The 14,820-nt window shown below is 37.2% G+C and overlaps 1 protein-coding gene across 2 annotated transcripts in view; it reads left to right on the forward strand.

Annotated features, from left to right (window-relative positions):
- The window catches only part of LOC106884345 (uncharacterized), a 106,555-nt gene that overhangs the window by 40,780 nt on the left and 50,955 nt on the right, over positions 1 to 14,820 (forward strand). For both annotated transcript variants that reach the window (XM_089362651.1, XM_089362652.1), the window contains exons 8-11: positions 3,665 to 3,740; positions 5,022 to 5,242; positions 6,719 to 6,809; positions 13,821 to 14,053. In XM_089362651.1, the coding sequence (XP_089218777.1) occupies positions 3,665 to 3,740; positions 5,022 to 5,242; positions 6,719 to 6,809; positions 13,821 to 14,053 (621 nt within the window). The remainder of the gene's footprint in view (positions 1 to 3,664; positions 3,741 to 5,021; positions 5,243 to 6,718; positions 6,810 to 13,820; positions 14,054 to 14,820) is intronic.

Genomic DNA, 14,820 nt, shown 5'->3' on the forward strand with positions numbered 1-14,820 from the left:
AATCGAGTCAATGGTTATTGACTGAATGAACTTAAACTCGATTGAAATGAACTTAGCATGAGTAAGGTTTCTGCTCGGTGGACGCCATGTCCTCTGACACCTGATAAAATTGTGTACCAGGCTGATCAAATCACGGGAAAACCTGACACTGTTTGAGGCATATCTAGCTGGTTTCCTTGAGCTGATAACTTTGAACCAGAAAACAAAGAAACAATCCATGCAGTGGAAACACCCCGCCTCACCTGCTCAAAAGAAGGTCAAAGTTGTCTCATCTGCAGTGAAGGTGATGGTCACAGTTTTTTGAGACGCAAAAGGCATTGTGTTCATTGACTATTTTCAAATTGGTCACACCATCAATGGAGAGTACCATGACAACTTGCCGGAGAAGTTAGAAAGGGCTATCAAGACCAAACGGCCAGGAAAACTGACGAAAGTGGTCTTTTTTCATGAGGACAATGCTCCAGTACACAAGTTCTTGGTTTCAAGATACACACACACACACACACACACACACACACACACACACACACACACACACACACACACACACACACACACACACACTCGCGCTCGCAGATTAGTATTTAAAGTCGCATACATTTGTATACATCGAAAGAGAAGAAAACAGCAAACAAAAAGAATAATAAATGAATAAAAAAATCTAAAAAAAAACCCAAAAAGAATTATTTATGGATTATTGTTGTTATTTGAAATCCTAACAGAAAATATCTTTAACTATACGGCAAAGCAAATTACAATAGCATTTTACTAAGTGAATATGTAATTTATGAAACTGTGTTCTTGTTCATATATACGTACGTGTGGGTGTGTGAACAATTATATACAAATGTGTGTGATAGATGATAGAGATATATATTATACACGTATATTTATATGCACAAATATATACATACATAGTGTTGTGGAAGGATCCTGACCACCTCCGTATGACCAAAAGTAGAAATTTTCGACTACAGACTGATCATCGTCCGTTATTATCAATATGTAGGTCGAAGAAAGGAATCTCTACCCATGCTGTTAATAGGTTGCAATGTTGGGGTATTATATTATTACATACATACATACATTTATATACAACATATATTTCCACTTGCATACATACATACATACATACATACACACATACATACATACATTTATGCACAACATATATTTCCACTTGCACAAGCACAATTAAAAAAAAAAGGAAGTCTATTCTGTTTGGCTCCACTACTTGAAATTTTAAAATTAAGCGAAAATTTTCAAATTTGGTATATTGATGTAATTTTTTTCACGCTGAATCTAATGTTGTTATTAACTTATTACAGAAGTAATTTAGAAAAATCTTACTGAGGTTTAAAATTTGATAATTTTTAATTACTCAGAAAATAATACTTGGAAGCTGGCATTTTGTGTGTGATGAGAACATTACGACGACTGATGACAACATTACGACGACTGATGACAACATTACGACGATAAAACATTCAAAGCATGTAATGCGAAAAATTCTCAAAAAACCCCCAAAAAACTGAAATTGAACGTTAAATTACAAAAAGAAAAAGAAACCTCAAAAAATCTGTATTTCAGCTCATGTAAGCAATACATATTTTGTAGCGAGAAGGTTAAATTAGAAAAAAATATCCGTTCGTTTCTCAGACAGCAATAAACGAGTAAAAGCACGAAAGCACAACATAAACAACACGTGCTTAGACAGGACAGCAACAAATTGGCTTGTTACTATGGAAACAGACACCAATATGTCTGTGGCTTTCGATTGGTTAAAATTATGCGACATCTGTAAAATTTAGAAGCTATTAACTTTTTATTTATTCATTTATAGCAAAACTGAATTTTAATTTCCATAGTTAGCATACAAAACCACGTCAATACACCGAATTTGAAATCAAGAAAATGGAAGGAATTGAAAAGTGAAAGGCAAACAGAAAAGATCCAAAAAGAGCTACTAATATTTTCATGCAGTACAGATACAATAATCTGGCACATTTGTATAACATGCCATGTGCCTTCAAGCAATCTTACAGGCTCAGTGCTGACTTACCGTTATACCAATTTGAAAACGAGGACGCTGATTTATGAGAAAGAAACGCGAAGAAGGTTGATGCAGAAAGCGGAACAAGAATAAAAATAAGAAGACCAAGATTTTCGATCCTTTTGTCTGTAGAAATCATAATTAATGTAGCTGCATAAAATAATATAACGGAGTGGAGGCCAGTGCCTGTGAGATAGCTACTCAGTCAGGTGAGGGTGGTGTCCTCCAATTCGACAAAAAAGAAATTTGACCATCTGCTTGAATTTGCTAAAAGTTTCGGATCAGGAATTAAGTGGTATGGTGGAATTCTTGAATCTAAAAAAGAAAGTGTGATCTTTCAGCGACGCATGACGTGGATTTCTTTCATCTGTTTATATATGATGTAGATTTTCCCACGATTTTCCACTCGATTTTATGTGGTTTTCTGATCCCCATACGTACATGGCTAACCAACTAAGTAGCTTTGTTTTTATCGATGTTACGTTAAGAAGACTGGTAGTTTGCATAACGGCTTTTCAAATTACCTTCGCATAAACCTACATAATTTTTCTTCTCGATTGTGTTGCCTTGGAACACTGCTGTAACTTAGGCTTCTCAAACTGCCTTTATCAAGCGGGTAAGCTTCAGGATCTCGACAGTTACAACTGAGAGTAAACTCTTGGTGTGACTTGCGAGTGATAAGATCCTTACTTTTCTTTCTTTCTTTCTTTTTGCTCCACTTTTTGCATCAACCTTTTTTCGCATTTTTTCCCCGTTTTTCTTCATGTTTCTCATAGAGCAACATCCTGGTTTTCAAATTAGTCTAATGGTATACACTGAGCCTGAAAGATTGCTTCAAGACACAAGGCATGTTATATAAATCTGTCAGTTTGTGTCCTTGCTTCAGCTTATATAAAATCCCATGTAATGTAAAAAAAAAAAAAAAGAACAGAATCCTAGCTTAGCACTTTCATAAAATATAGATCCTTAAAATGGAACGAATTACTGGCGTCCTTCAAAGAGACATGCACAAAAACTAGCTGTATCCCATTATGGGGGCAGTGCAACAGCTTTTCAATTAGGCGATTGAAACACCATGCTTTGAACCGAAACATAAATAATGATCTCGGTTGAATTTATTTTGCTCGTAGAACAAGACGAGGGAACTTCAATAAGCAGCTTCTCGACCTTCTACGAATAACAACAATCTTTATGAAAAAATGAAGCACTGGGTATGAAATAAATAGGATGCTCATGGATGGAATGGTTTTGATTATAGATTTGGTTCATCATTGTTGACCTGAGAACATACAACAATTAAGGCATGTAGGTAGTACCCCTAATCTGTTGGTCGGTTAAACATCACCACTTAGTCATAGGGTACCCTAAGCGGAGTCCTATTTGTTACAAGTAATCAGAAGTATCTGGTGTGAAGATGGCTCTATATCATTATGCACTGCTTCCTACAACGGAGAATATTCTCGCCAATTTGCCTACAGTTACAGAAATCATGTTAAGAATATAACTATTGTGGTACGGCTCTTCTACGCTTCTGACTAAGTTACAAAATGAATAATAATATCGATTTTACTGTTCTTTCAATGTTATTTACTCGAAACTTTTGTTTTTCAGTATGATATCAATGTCTACCAGAGAATCAACCAGTACTCGATCAATTATCAGCCCTTAAATTCCTGTTTGATTGCTGGTAATAATAAAAAATTGTTTTTGATTTTTAATTTTTCAAATTATGGGAAAGCGATTGGTAACGTTAATGCTGGTGTTTTACTTTTGTTGGTAGTAATGCTGGTGTTAGTGTTGGTGCGTTGGACATCTGAAAATATTGCTCTTACATTTCCAGTTAATCTGAATCATTCAGAGTTACTATCTTTCCCAGCAATACGTACTCTTGTCTCTTCAAAGAGTAATCACTAGGCAGAGATTCAGGTTCTGTTACCCATACCACCTCAATGCATACTAGCACAGATCAGCAGCTTATTAAATTGACTCCAGTACTTGACATGTACTTTTATCGAACTCCAGTACTTTTATTGACTCCAGTACTTGGAATGTACTATTTTATCGAACTTTCATCAAAGAATGGAAAGTAAAGTTTAATTTAGAGAGATATGAAATCAGAAGACAACGAGACAGAAGAAACAGCGTGAGTTATTTCGTCCGACGCTTTAACAATTGTGTCATTCCACCTGCCGCGTTCTCTGCTGATTAAGCTTTATTTTCAGAATATTAGTTATCTACCATGAGCTTACAGATTAATCCGCCAGAAAATAATAAACAATATAAGTGCATACTATCTGTACAATGCTCCCGACACATCTCTAGAAATACTGTGTTAAAATCTGCTCAGAAACAATTTGCCGAGTGTGAATAAAATCTCTACCTGGTTGTGGACGCTTCTATGTGATGGGCTTAATGTAACTTGGACTATTCCATATCAGACATCACACGTAGTCGATAGGCAGCAGGTATTGCTGCGTGGTTAAGCTGTCTGCTTCACAACCACGTGGTTTTGAGTTAGATGCCACCATGCGGCTCTTAAGACAAGTGTCTATTTACCATTGCTGATATTTGATAGACGGAAACTTCTGTGGAGTTTATGAGTGGAATTTGATAAATTGAAACTTTTTGAAAGCATGTAAGAAGGGCCATGATTTATACATATAAGCTGTTGCCTAATTTAACACCATCACTTCCTCTGGTGTATTTAACAGTTCTATTCTGTTGCAAGTATTTAGACTCACTCTGAGAATAACTTATCCCTTCTTTCTCCCGTCTTGAATGTCCTAAAGAAGAAATTATAGACACTGCTTTTTGTTTTCTGACTGTACTGACAATGAAGATAACAGGCTCATTTCATTGTTGATTGTAATTTACATTTAACTCCAAACACTATACCTTATGTTAAGATACACTGACAGCTTCATTGAGGAAGCAAAACTTATGCTATATTTTCCTCCACTTCTTACAGATGCTGAGTTTAGAATGATGCTGGTAATAATTAGAACGAATATCAGTAATGCAGATCGTAAAAGCAGCTTGCATTTTCGATTAAATGGCGAGCTTGAATTCAATTTTCAAGGAATAACACCCGGCAGGACTCAAATATTCTTGGTCCCTGCAGCACAGTATAACAATATAAATTCACTGGAAGTCTCAGCACCACGGCATAGCAATTTGATTTTAAATGAGGTAAGTATGTACAGCCAAAACTTGAAATGGTCAATTAGATAAGGCATAAAACCAAACTATTCATAGAACCAAACAACTCATAGAACCAAACTATATAGCGTTATACAATTATAAATAACCACTTGGGCAAGAAAGATTTGTGAACCAATGCCGTTGCATTAAGCGAGTGGTGTATTCGTTACAACGTCAAAGTAACAAAAGAGACTTTCTGTGCATGACTGTAATGCATCGTTCATTGTAGTTGGCTTCATTTACTGAGACTCTCAGAATTAAATGTTTCTAACTATGGACGTGCTCCCTATTCAGGAATATATATGCACATACATAAATATTTACATGCATACATATAAATATACGTACACTATGTATATACTCTTTACTCTCTTTTACTCTTTTACTTGTTTCAGTCATTTGACTGCGTCCATGCTGGAGCACCGCCCTTAGTCGAGCAAATCGACCCTAGGACTTATTCTTTGTAAGCCTAGTACTTATTATATCGGTCACTTTTGCCGAACCGCTAAGTTACGGGAACGTAAACACACCAGCATCGGTTGTCAAGCGATGTTGGGGGGGGGGGTCAGACACACAAACACGCACATGCATATATATACATATACATATATACGAGGGGCTTCTTTCAGTTTCCGTCTACCAAATCCACTCACAAGGTTTTGGTCAGCCCGAAGCTATAGTAGAAGACACTTGCCCAAGGTGCCACGCAATGGGACTGAACCCGGAACCATGTGGTTGGTAAGCAAGCTACTTACCACACAGCCACTCCTGCGCCTATATATATATATATATATATATATATATATATATATATATATATATATATATATATCTGTATGTATATATATATGCATACTTTATCTATCTATCTTCATACATTGTATATACATACACTATATATATATATAGTCACACACACACACACGCACACACACACACGCACACACACACACACACACACACACACACGAATATGTATATATGGATAAATAGACAGATACAGGTATATTGATATATGAGGTAAGTAATACGGGAGGCAAGAGAAAAATGTGTATTATCATGTTTGGGTGTGAAATGCTATAATGTTGAAGAAAGTTATGAACAAGAGAAGTGAAAGAGGGTACAACACAATGCTGGTGCAAGAACAAAACAAGAGTTTTAATTCTGTGAGTGAATAAAAATAGTAAGGTACGTAAAGGAGCAAGAGGAATGCGACAGAAGTGAAGTTATAGTGAGATGGAAAACGAAAGGAGAAAAAAAAGAATAATTAGAAACATGAACAAACTAGTTCATGGAGTGAAGAGAAAGTGGGAAAAAATTAAGAGAACTGAGAAAAAATTGGAGGGTTAAACTAAAACTGACAAAAATATAATATATTTTTGTTTACAGAATGTGATATGAATTAAATAAAAGCAATAATAAATACATTTATTCAATAATTTAAAGCTGCTTGAATATTTTCAGATCATCCTCTTTAAGGAGTTTTTGTTTGAGAAACGATTCGTGCATTTTGAATTACTCACAAGACAAATATATTATGTTAATGAACAGAAAGGTAAGTACTTTCTATCTCACGCATACACATACAACACACAAACACACACACACTCACACGCACACACGCACACACACACACACACACAAACACACACACACACACACACACACACACACACACACACACACACACAACACACACACACACACATAGATAGATACTTAAACTCATATACAAAATGTGTACCAAAATGGCAATATAATTCTCTGTCAGAATCTGAGCAGTGTGTTGGTCACACCAATCGGTACTCATTCACAAAAGTCCTACCTTTCTCTCTAGTTATGGATATCATGGCTAGACTATACTTCACTGACGATGTCAAATAAGACCCAAACATGTCCATAGTTGTCTCTCTTTAGTACCAAAGTTTAGACTTATTTCCCACCCGCCATATTTTTATTTTTGAATTAATTGTAATTCATTTAAATTATGGAGTCTGTCTTCCTTTACTTTTTTTGAGCTGAGCTAATTACATAGGCCAAGAAAGAAATTTTTCCACTCTGTTGTCAAAAAATTTAGACCCGAACTAGGAGTTTTTGGTACACAGAATCTGAAAATGACACCCATCACGTAACGATTTTAAGATACTGGATCCATAGACTTCAAACAGCTTATGAAGAACAAGATATAACATTCAAGCATAGACAGAAACTGATTTTTCATCAAAACCAGAATGTTTCCTTAAAATTCTACAAAAAAATCTAGTAAAAGTTTTAAAAAATTTCTACAGAAAAATAACATCATTGTTTATGTTTAATCTCGCTTGAATTTACGTTGGGATAATTTTCTTGAGTGCTGGGCCTCAGAAAGATCATGATCCAAGTCCCGGCAATAGTCCGCCAACATATGCAAGTCCAATCTGCTTTGATACCTTTGTTCCATTAATTTTATGCCCTGATGGAAACGTTCTGCCTGCTCATCTCTTATTTCACCAATGTTTTCAGAGAGTTAATCTAGATAACTGAGGAGATAGCGCAGCCTTATGCTCGCATATTCTTCCAACTTTTGAAAGTTCTCCAGCATGTCTCCGCTTATTTACTGGAGTTGTTCTGTTCATGTGTAGACATGCTCTGAGTCTGCGGCATCTCCAGATATTCTGCATAAGACCTTTGCCCAGCTCATCTGCTAGACTGAGCTGCAGTCTTGGGTCAAGAAAAGACTCAGACAAGGTGACTGGTATCTGGAATGTTATAAGGTACACACTATCCTCTACCAGGCGGGAAAACCGGTCAGTGGAACATCCACTCTTGAGTTCTATAGATGCTTAGTGGTGGGAAAGTGCGATGACCCACTCGGAGAGGTTCTGAGCGTCGACGAAGTCGAGCTGACCAGTCTGTTCCGGAAAACTTTCGAGCCGGGGACGATGGATAACTTGCAGAAATCCCTCGCTTAGCAGTGTTACCGGGGGGAAGGGGTGCACTGCCGGTTCGAGATAAACTTTACAAGCACGGACCTGCCCAAGATGCGCGCAGAGCTACGAAACTGTTCTGCACACACTCGTACAGTGTCCATGCATTACTGACTTGTGGAGTTATTTCGAACAATTGTTGTCGTATATAGGACGGATCCAGCTATCGGTCGAGTCCATAGTGAAGATTGACCTGCCGTCTTCCTTTCGCCAGGAAGGGCAGGCAATTTCCCCCTGTTTGGTAGCAGTAGCGAAGAGGTTGTATGGTGGACCAGGTTGAAAGGACTGAAGACAGGCGATTTTCTTTTCAGCCAATCCCTCGTCAACTTTTTCAGATTTCCCTTGCACATAACAAGGTGTTAGCTATAAATTCCTTAACAGTTCCAGTTGTTATTTACAGTTTCAATATATTGAACTGGAATATGAGCGAAATAAGGAAGATTGACAGGAAAATCTGTAAGCTGCTGACTTGCAATAAGATGCACTACTCAAAGGCAGATGCAGATCATCTTTACCGACCCAGAGCTCAAGGAGGTCGAGGCTTGATCCAATTTGAAATCTACAAAACCACCACAGTTGGACTGGCAAAATATCTTGAAATATCTTACGACTGGATGCTAAAGCACGTTGAAAACCATGAAAGACGTAAGAAGCTTCATTCTGTTGTGAAGAGAACAACAAATTTTCAAGTGGGTTTATTCATGATACCCAGGTTGAACAGCCTGATGGAAGTGCGACAACTGTGGTTGCAAAGAAGGTGAAATCAATAGCAAAGTAAAATACGTTTGAACAATTGGCTGATTGGTGGGAACAAAAACCTCTGCATGGCAAATATGTGGCCTAGCAAACAAGCTGATGTAGACCAGAAGTACACCCATCAGTGGCTACGGAGCTCAGGCCTAAAGGCAGAGAGTGAAGGCTTTATCTTAGCTGACCAAGATCAGATCTTATTGTCCCGGAACTATCAAGCCAATGTGATAAAAATGGTGTAGACCCAAAGTGCCGATAGTGCAACGATGAGATAGAAACAGTGGACCACCTAATTTCAGGATGTAAGGTTTTAGAATCTGTAGAATACAAATCAAGACATGACAGAGTTGACCAATATCTACATTGGATAATGTGTCGGCATTATAAAATCAAAACTGTTGACAAATAGTACAAGTACCACCCTGAAGCTGTAACTGAGGGTGAAAATGTAACTATCTTTTTGGACTTCCCAGTATGTACAGATCGGACCATGAAAGCAAATAAACCAGATATTGTTGTGAAAGACAAAACGATAAAGTCTGTTTATTGATTGACATGAACATACCCTGTGACCGTAGTGACAATAATATCTCAGCAAAAGAATTTGATAAGCTCAGAAAAGATAGATTTGCTAATCGAAATCGAAAAGATATGGCATCTGAAGACGGTCACAATATCAATGATTGCAGGGGCACTTGGAATGATCAAAAAAGGAACTGAAAATTATTTAAGAATGATCTCTGGCTTACCATCCATGCAGGAAGTGCGAAAGATTTTCTTAACTGGTATGTCACACGTATTGAGAAGAACACTGTCGCTGTGAATTTTCTTTCATATTTCCCCCTTTATTTTATTTCTTTACCTTTTTATTTTTTATTTTTTATTTTTTATTATTTCTCTCTGTCTTCCCCTTTTTCTCTATCACATGACTTTGCAAGTGAACAATCTGGTGTGTTTATTTTAATAGCCTACCAAAGTAGACAGTACGTTTCTCTGCCCTAGGTGTCAGGAAGACACTCGGAAAGAAATGGAAACAGAATTGAAAGAAGATGCTAATGAAAATAATAATGATGATAATGATAATAACGGTTTCAAATTTTGCCACAAGCGCAGCAATTTTGGATGAGGGGATAAGTCAATTACATCGATCCCAGTGTTCATCTGGTACTTATTTTATCGACCTCGAAAGGATGAAAGGCAAAGTCGGCCTCGGCGGAATTTGAATTCAGAACATAGCGACGGGTGATATACCGCTAAGCAATTCGTCCAGCGTGCTAACGACTCTGCCAGCTCGCCGCCTTGATACTACTACTACTACTACTACTACTACTACTACTACTACTACTACTAACAACAACAACAACAACAATAATAATAATAGTAATAATTTCATTGCTTTGCCACGAAAGCGAAAGATGAGGTAGACAATACAGAGACAGACATAAATTGTGGGGGTTTACATATAATAATGAAATGATAAATAATAAAAAATGTATACACGGTATATACTGGGAAAGAGGAGACCTATGCATAGTATACAGGGGTATAAAAATGTGTGTGTGTGTGGGGGGGGATGAGAGATATGTGGCCCTCCTGATACAGGAACGCTTCTAGGGATAATTGAGGAACCTCACCGTCCGAGATTTCCCTGAAACCCCATGAGTAAGTGCTCTCTCCAATTCCTTCTCTCCGACTCAAAAATAATGATTCCTTTATTAATTATAAGGGTTTACATGAAGAAAAACATTATGATCAGCACAGGACAAAACAAAAATAATGTCTGTATGTGTATAAGTGTGTGTAGTTGTGAGGGTTTTACGTGTAAACAAGACTAATATAATTAGAAAAAGGTGTCGGGGGATGATCAATAGGGAGGAGATGTTCGAGAGCTGCTCATGAAAAAACCCCATAAAATACATGGGTAGCCTGACTTTTGGGACAGGCGCCTTTCTTCTTTTTCTTGCATTTCTTTTCCTCTTTCCAACTATAGGCGTATGCTAGGGGCAGGCCCGTTCACTCGCACCATTTTCGCCACTTTCATTCACCTTTCGGCAAACTGACTAGAAGACAGCACTTTCCTCTCTACCCTTATTTTCCTTTGCAAGTGAAACTTGAAGAAGTTCATCAGGGATTGGCCAAAGAGAAAAGTGTTTGTTTTCAGTCCCTTTCCCTGGGGTCATTGAGCAGGTAACCTCACTACCAAGGCGACACCAGGCCACGTACATTCACGCTGCCGATTTTGTACACGACCATGTTGTTGGGAAAAGAGAAGAAAAGAAAGGGAAAACTTACTTGGTTTTGTTTGGAGGGTCGGATTGCCCGTCCCACTCGTTGGCTTGGGGTGTTTCCAACAGGAAATCAGCAAGAATTCTCTTGGTGATATTCTGGCGAAAATCTCCGATTTCTTGTGGGAAATGGGTTTTTAAGTGTGTGTATGTGTTTTGTGTTCTTTGAATGATTTATATGAATGCAGGTAGGGAGAATGTGGGTGTGACAAAGTCGTTTGGTTTAATGTTTGTGCTTGTCATTATATGTTTCATTAATTCATCGTTTGAATTTATTGCTGTGTAGTTCGTTATGTTACTGTCTTTATTTTGTGTTGTTGCTGTTGCTGTTGTTGTTGCGGTTGTTATTGTTGTTGTTGTTGTTGTTGTTGTTGTGGTGGTGGTGGTGGTGGTGGTTGTGATTGTTGTTGTTGCGTGTGTGTGAATGGTTTATGTTTCAGGTGTTAGAAGTGGTGGTGTCGATGCAGTGTTTGCTTTGGGTGTGTTTGTTTTTGTTGTTTTGACTTTGGCAATATCGTCAAACTTAATAAGATATAAAAATTTGCTGATGATTCAAAGTTTTAGAAATTCATAATGGGTATATGTAACTGAACGAAACTCCAATCTGATCTATGCGTAGTGATTCGATAGGTAAAATAATGATAATAATAATAAGTTGCTAAACGAGTAAAAAATTGAACTCCTCCATTTTGGAAAAGAGAATATACTTAAACAAACATATTTTGGTCTTCTCTCGAAAGAGCAGTTCCTCGTAGCATCAAATAATATCAGAGACTTATGTATAATTGTGGACAACAATGTAAGCCAATGTTTCCAAACCTATTTTCTCTCAGGCTTAACTATAACTTTTCAGAAAAAATGCATGCCCCAGGGTAGTTGAAAAAAAAACAACTTTATTCTTAATATTTTATCATAATTATTTAATAGGAAAGACTCCAGCTGTATCTCTTTTATTAAGTACCGAGTACAAAAAAAGTACATTATTGACAAAGAAAAAAAAGTGATCCACTTCAATGAGAACCTTGTGTCTGGCAACTATGGCAGTTTTCCTTGATTCAAGGAGATAATTTTCTTAGCTTCCGCGGTAAATCAACACAGTTTGTAATTTCAAGTCTGCTTCTCTTGGCTCGGAGCAAATCGTCAACAGTACTAAAACCACACTCAACCAAATGAGACATAGGGAAATGAATCAAAAGTTCCTTTGCTGAAATGGCATTGTTAGGATATTTCCTTTCAACTTCATCATGTAGCCACATACTGGTACCTTTCATTTTGAACAAAGTATTCACTGATTAAATATATTGCAATTCTGATAATTCTTCTTAGACCTGCATTGGAACTTCGGAGATATCTACTAGCAATGGTTGAGTTAACCAAAAGGAAAAATTCATTTTCTTTGATTCAACAAATCTGTCATTGAAGTCTTTTATCAACATTTTTAAATGTCCAACGATTACGTCTGTAGAGGTTTTAGTTATCACATATTGATTCAACTAGTAAAATTGAGTGAAATTTCTTGTAGAAATATTCCTTGGGCATAATTCTAAAACTGTAGTGAATACGAAAATTTTTGTTTTTGCATCAACAAGAGTTATATTTGCTCATTAAAATTACTTGTTCAAGTTGCTTAATTTCTCGAAGATATCTGTCAAATAACTGACACATTATTTGTCGTCTGTTGTTGACATTAACTTCAATTCAGGTTTGTCGTTCAAAAACTCACTGAGCTCATCAAATAATTCCATGAATCTCTTCAAGCAATTTCTTTTTGACAACCATCTTATTTCTATTATTTACATTATTTCTATTATTTACAAGGGCATATGGTATAGTAGTTAAGAGCGCGGGCTACTAACCACAAGATTCCGAGTTCGATTCCAGGCAGTGACCTGAATAATAATAATAATAATAATAATAACATCGAAAAATACCTTAGGAATGAGAATCCAGGTTCGAAATTTCCTCAAGACACCTGATGAAGGCTGGAGGGTATATCAGCCGAAACGTTGTGTTAACAACAAACAAGATGAGGCCAAATATCCGTCAAATGTAAATAATGTACATAATTCCTCATCTCTGAAATATAGAACTGTATCATCTTATTTCTGTATGAAGCAATAATCGAACATGTTCTGCACTTTGATTCACACGGAACTGCTTAAAAAGACGTTCAGATTTTGCGTTTGTTTTGATGGTGTTGCAGAATCTCGTTAAGAACAGGGAAAATTTTCTTGGCAACCATGTTTTCTCGGTGGATGACGCAGTGTACAGTCAAAATATTTAGATTTTCATCCTTCATCAGTTTTCTTGCCTATCACAGAAGGTGTTCCATCTGCAGCGCATGGTAGAATGTTTTCTTTAACTATTTTCTTTGCATCCGAATAATATTTTGCTTGCTGTAGATATCAACTGCAGTAATAGTCGTTTCTAATGATTCACAGAATAACATTTCTTCCTGAAACTCCTCTTGATCAATATACCTCACGTATGCCATTTACAAGCCCCCCCCACCACCACAATCATATATGTATATATCAATTCATTCACTTTACTATTTATTTCTAGGCACTGAAACTAGTAACATTACGATAGCCACCGGTCAAGGTGGTACTGACGATGGTGTAGTGTTGAGATTGTATTTCACTCAATGTGAGACAAACGTTACGCTGGACACACCTGCTAATGACTTTCAGCCGTACTCTATAGATGTCTTTAATGTATCTCTTCCTTCGTGTGGTACATTGCATTGCATAAGATTGTATCAGCTTATGTCGACTTCGGTCTGGGACGTGCGGAATGTAAGTACATTATTTTACTGAAGAACTATTGACTAAATGTATATGCGTACTCACTCTGCATTGGTATGTTGCATGACTGAAATATTACGTGTTAGGCAAGCTAGTGTTTTAATACATGTAATACAGAATGCATTCAAAAATATCTAACAAAAATCATTGTGGTGAGCTTGTCTGGTATTGTTTCTTTGATAATCACAAGGCTTGAAACTTGAGGAAGATGTTTAGTCAATTAAATCGACGCTAGTAGTTGACTGATAGTGTATTTTATTGACCCCGGTGGAAAGAAAGGCAAAGACGACCTCGGTGCGATTTGATGTGAGAATGCAAAGAACCGAGCAAATAATGCTCTAACAATTTTGCCAATCCATCAGACCTTGAGTAATGTACCTTTGTCCCGAGCAAGACGTTAAACAGCATCCGGTGGTGAAACTCCAGTTCAGAGAGTTTTAAGGAGTATTGAGTTGACCCTTAGGCATCACTACTCTCAGGACCACTCTGATTCGGGGCATTAATACTTCTCGAAAATCTCAGTTATGAGGCGTGCAGCAGAAGCTGCTCTCGTGGCTAAGGTATACAAGGTTTAGAGAATGACTGACACCGAAAGACGCATCACATCCACCGATGTATGGCTATGTCCTGAATATCACATGAATCAGTTGCTATGTTGAAAGGTTAAATAAGCCTTGTGTCTCAAGTGCAAAAATCTAGAGGACAGGAGACTAGCGGAGTAAACTGTAAATAAACCCACAGAAGGCAAACGGAGAAGT

This window comes from Octopus bimaculoides, chromosome 14 (genome assembly GCF_046866305.1).
Source record: "Octopus bimaculoides isolate indiv1 chromosome 14, ASM4686630v1, whole genome shotgun sequence".
Classification (NCBI taxonomy): Eukaryota; Metazoa; Mollusca; class Cephalopoda; order Octopoda; family Octopodidae; genus Octopus; species Octopus bimaculoides.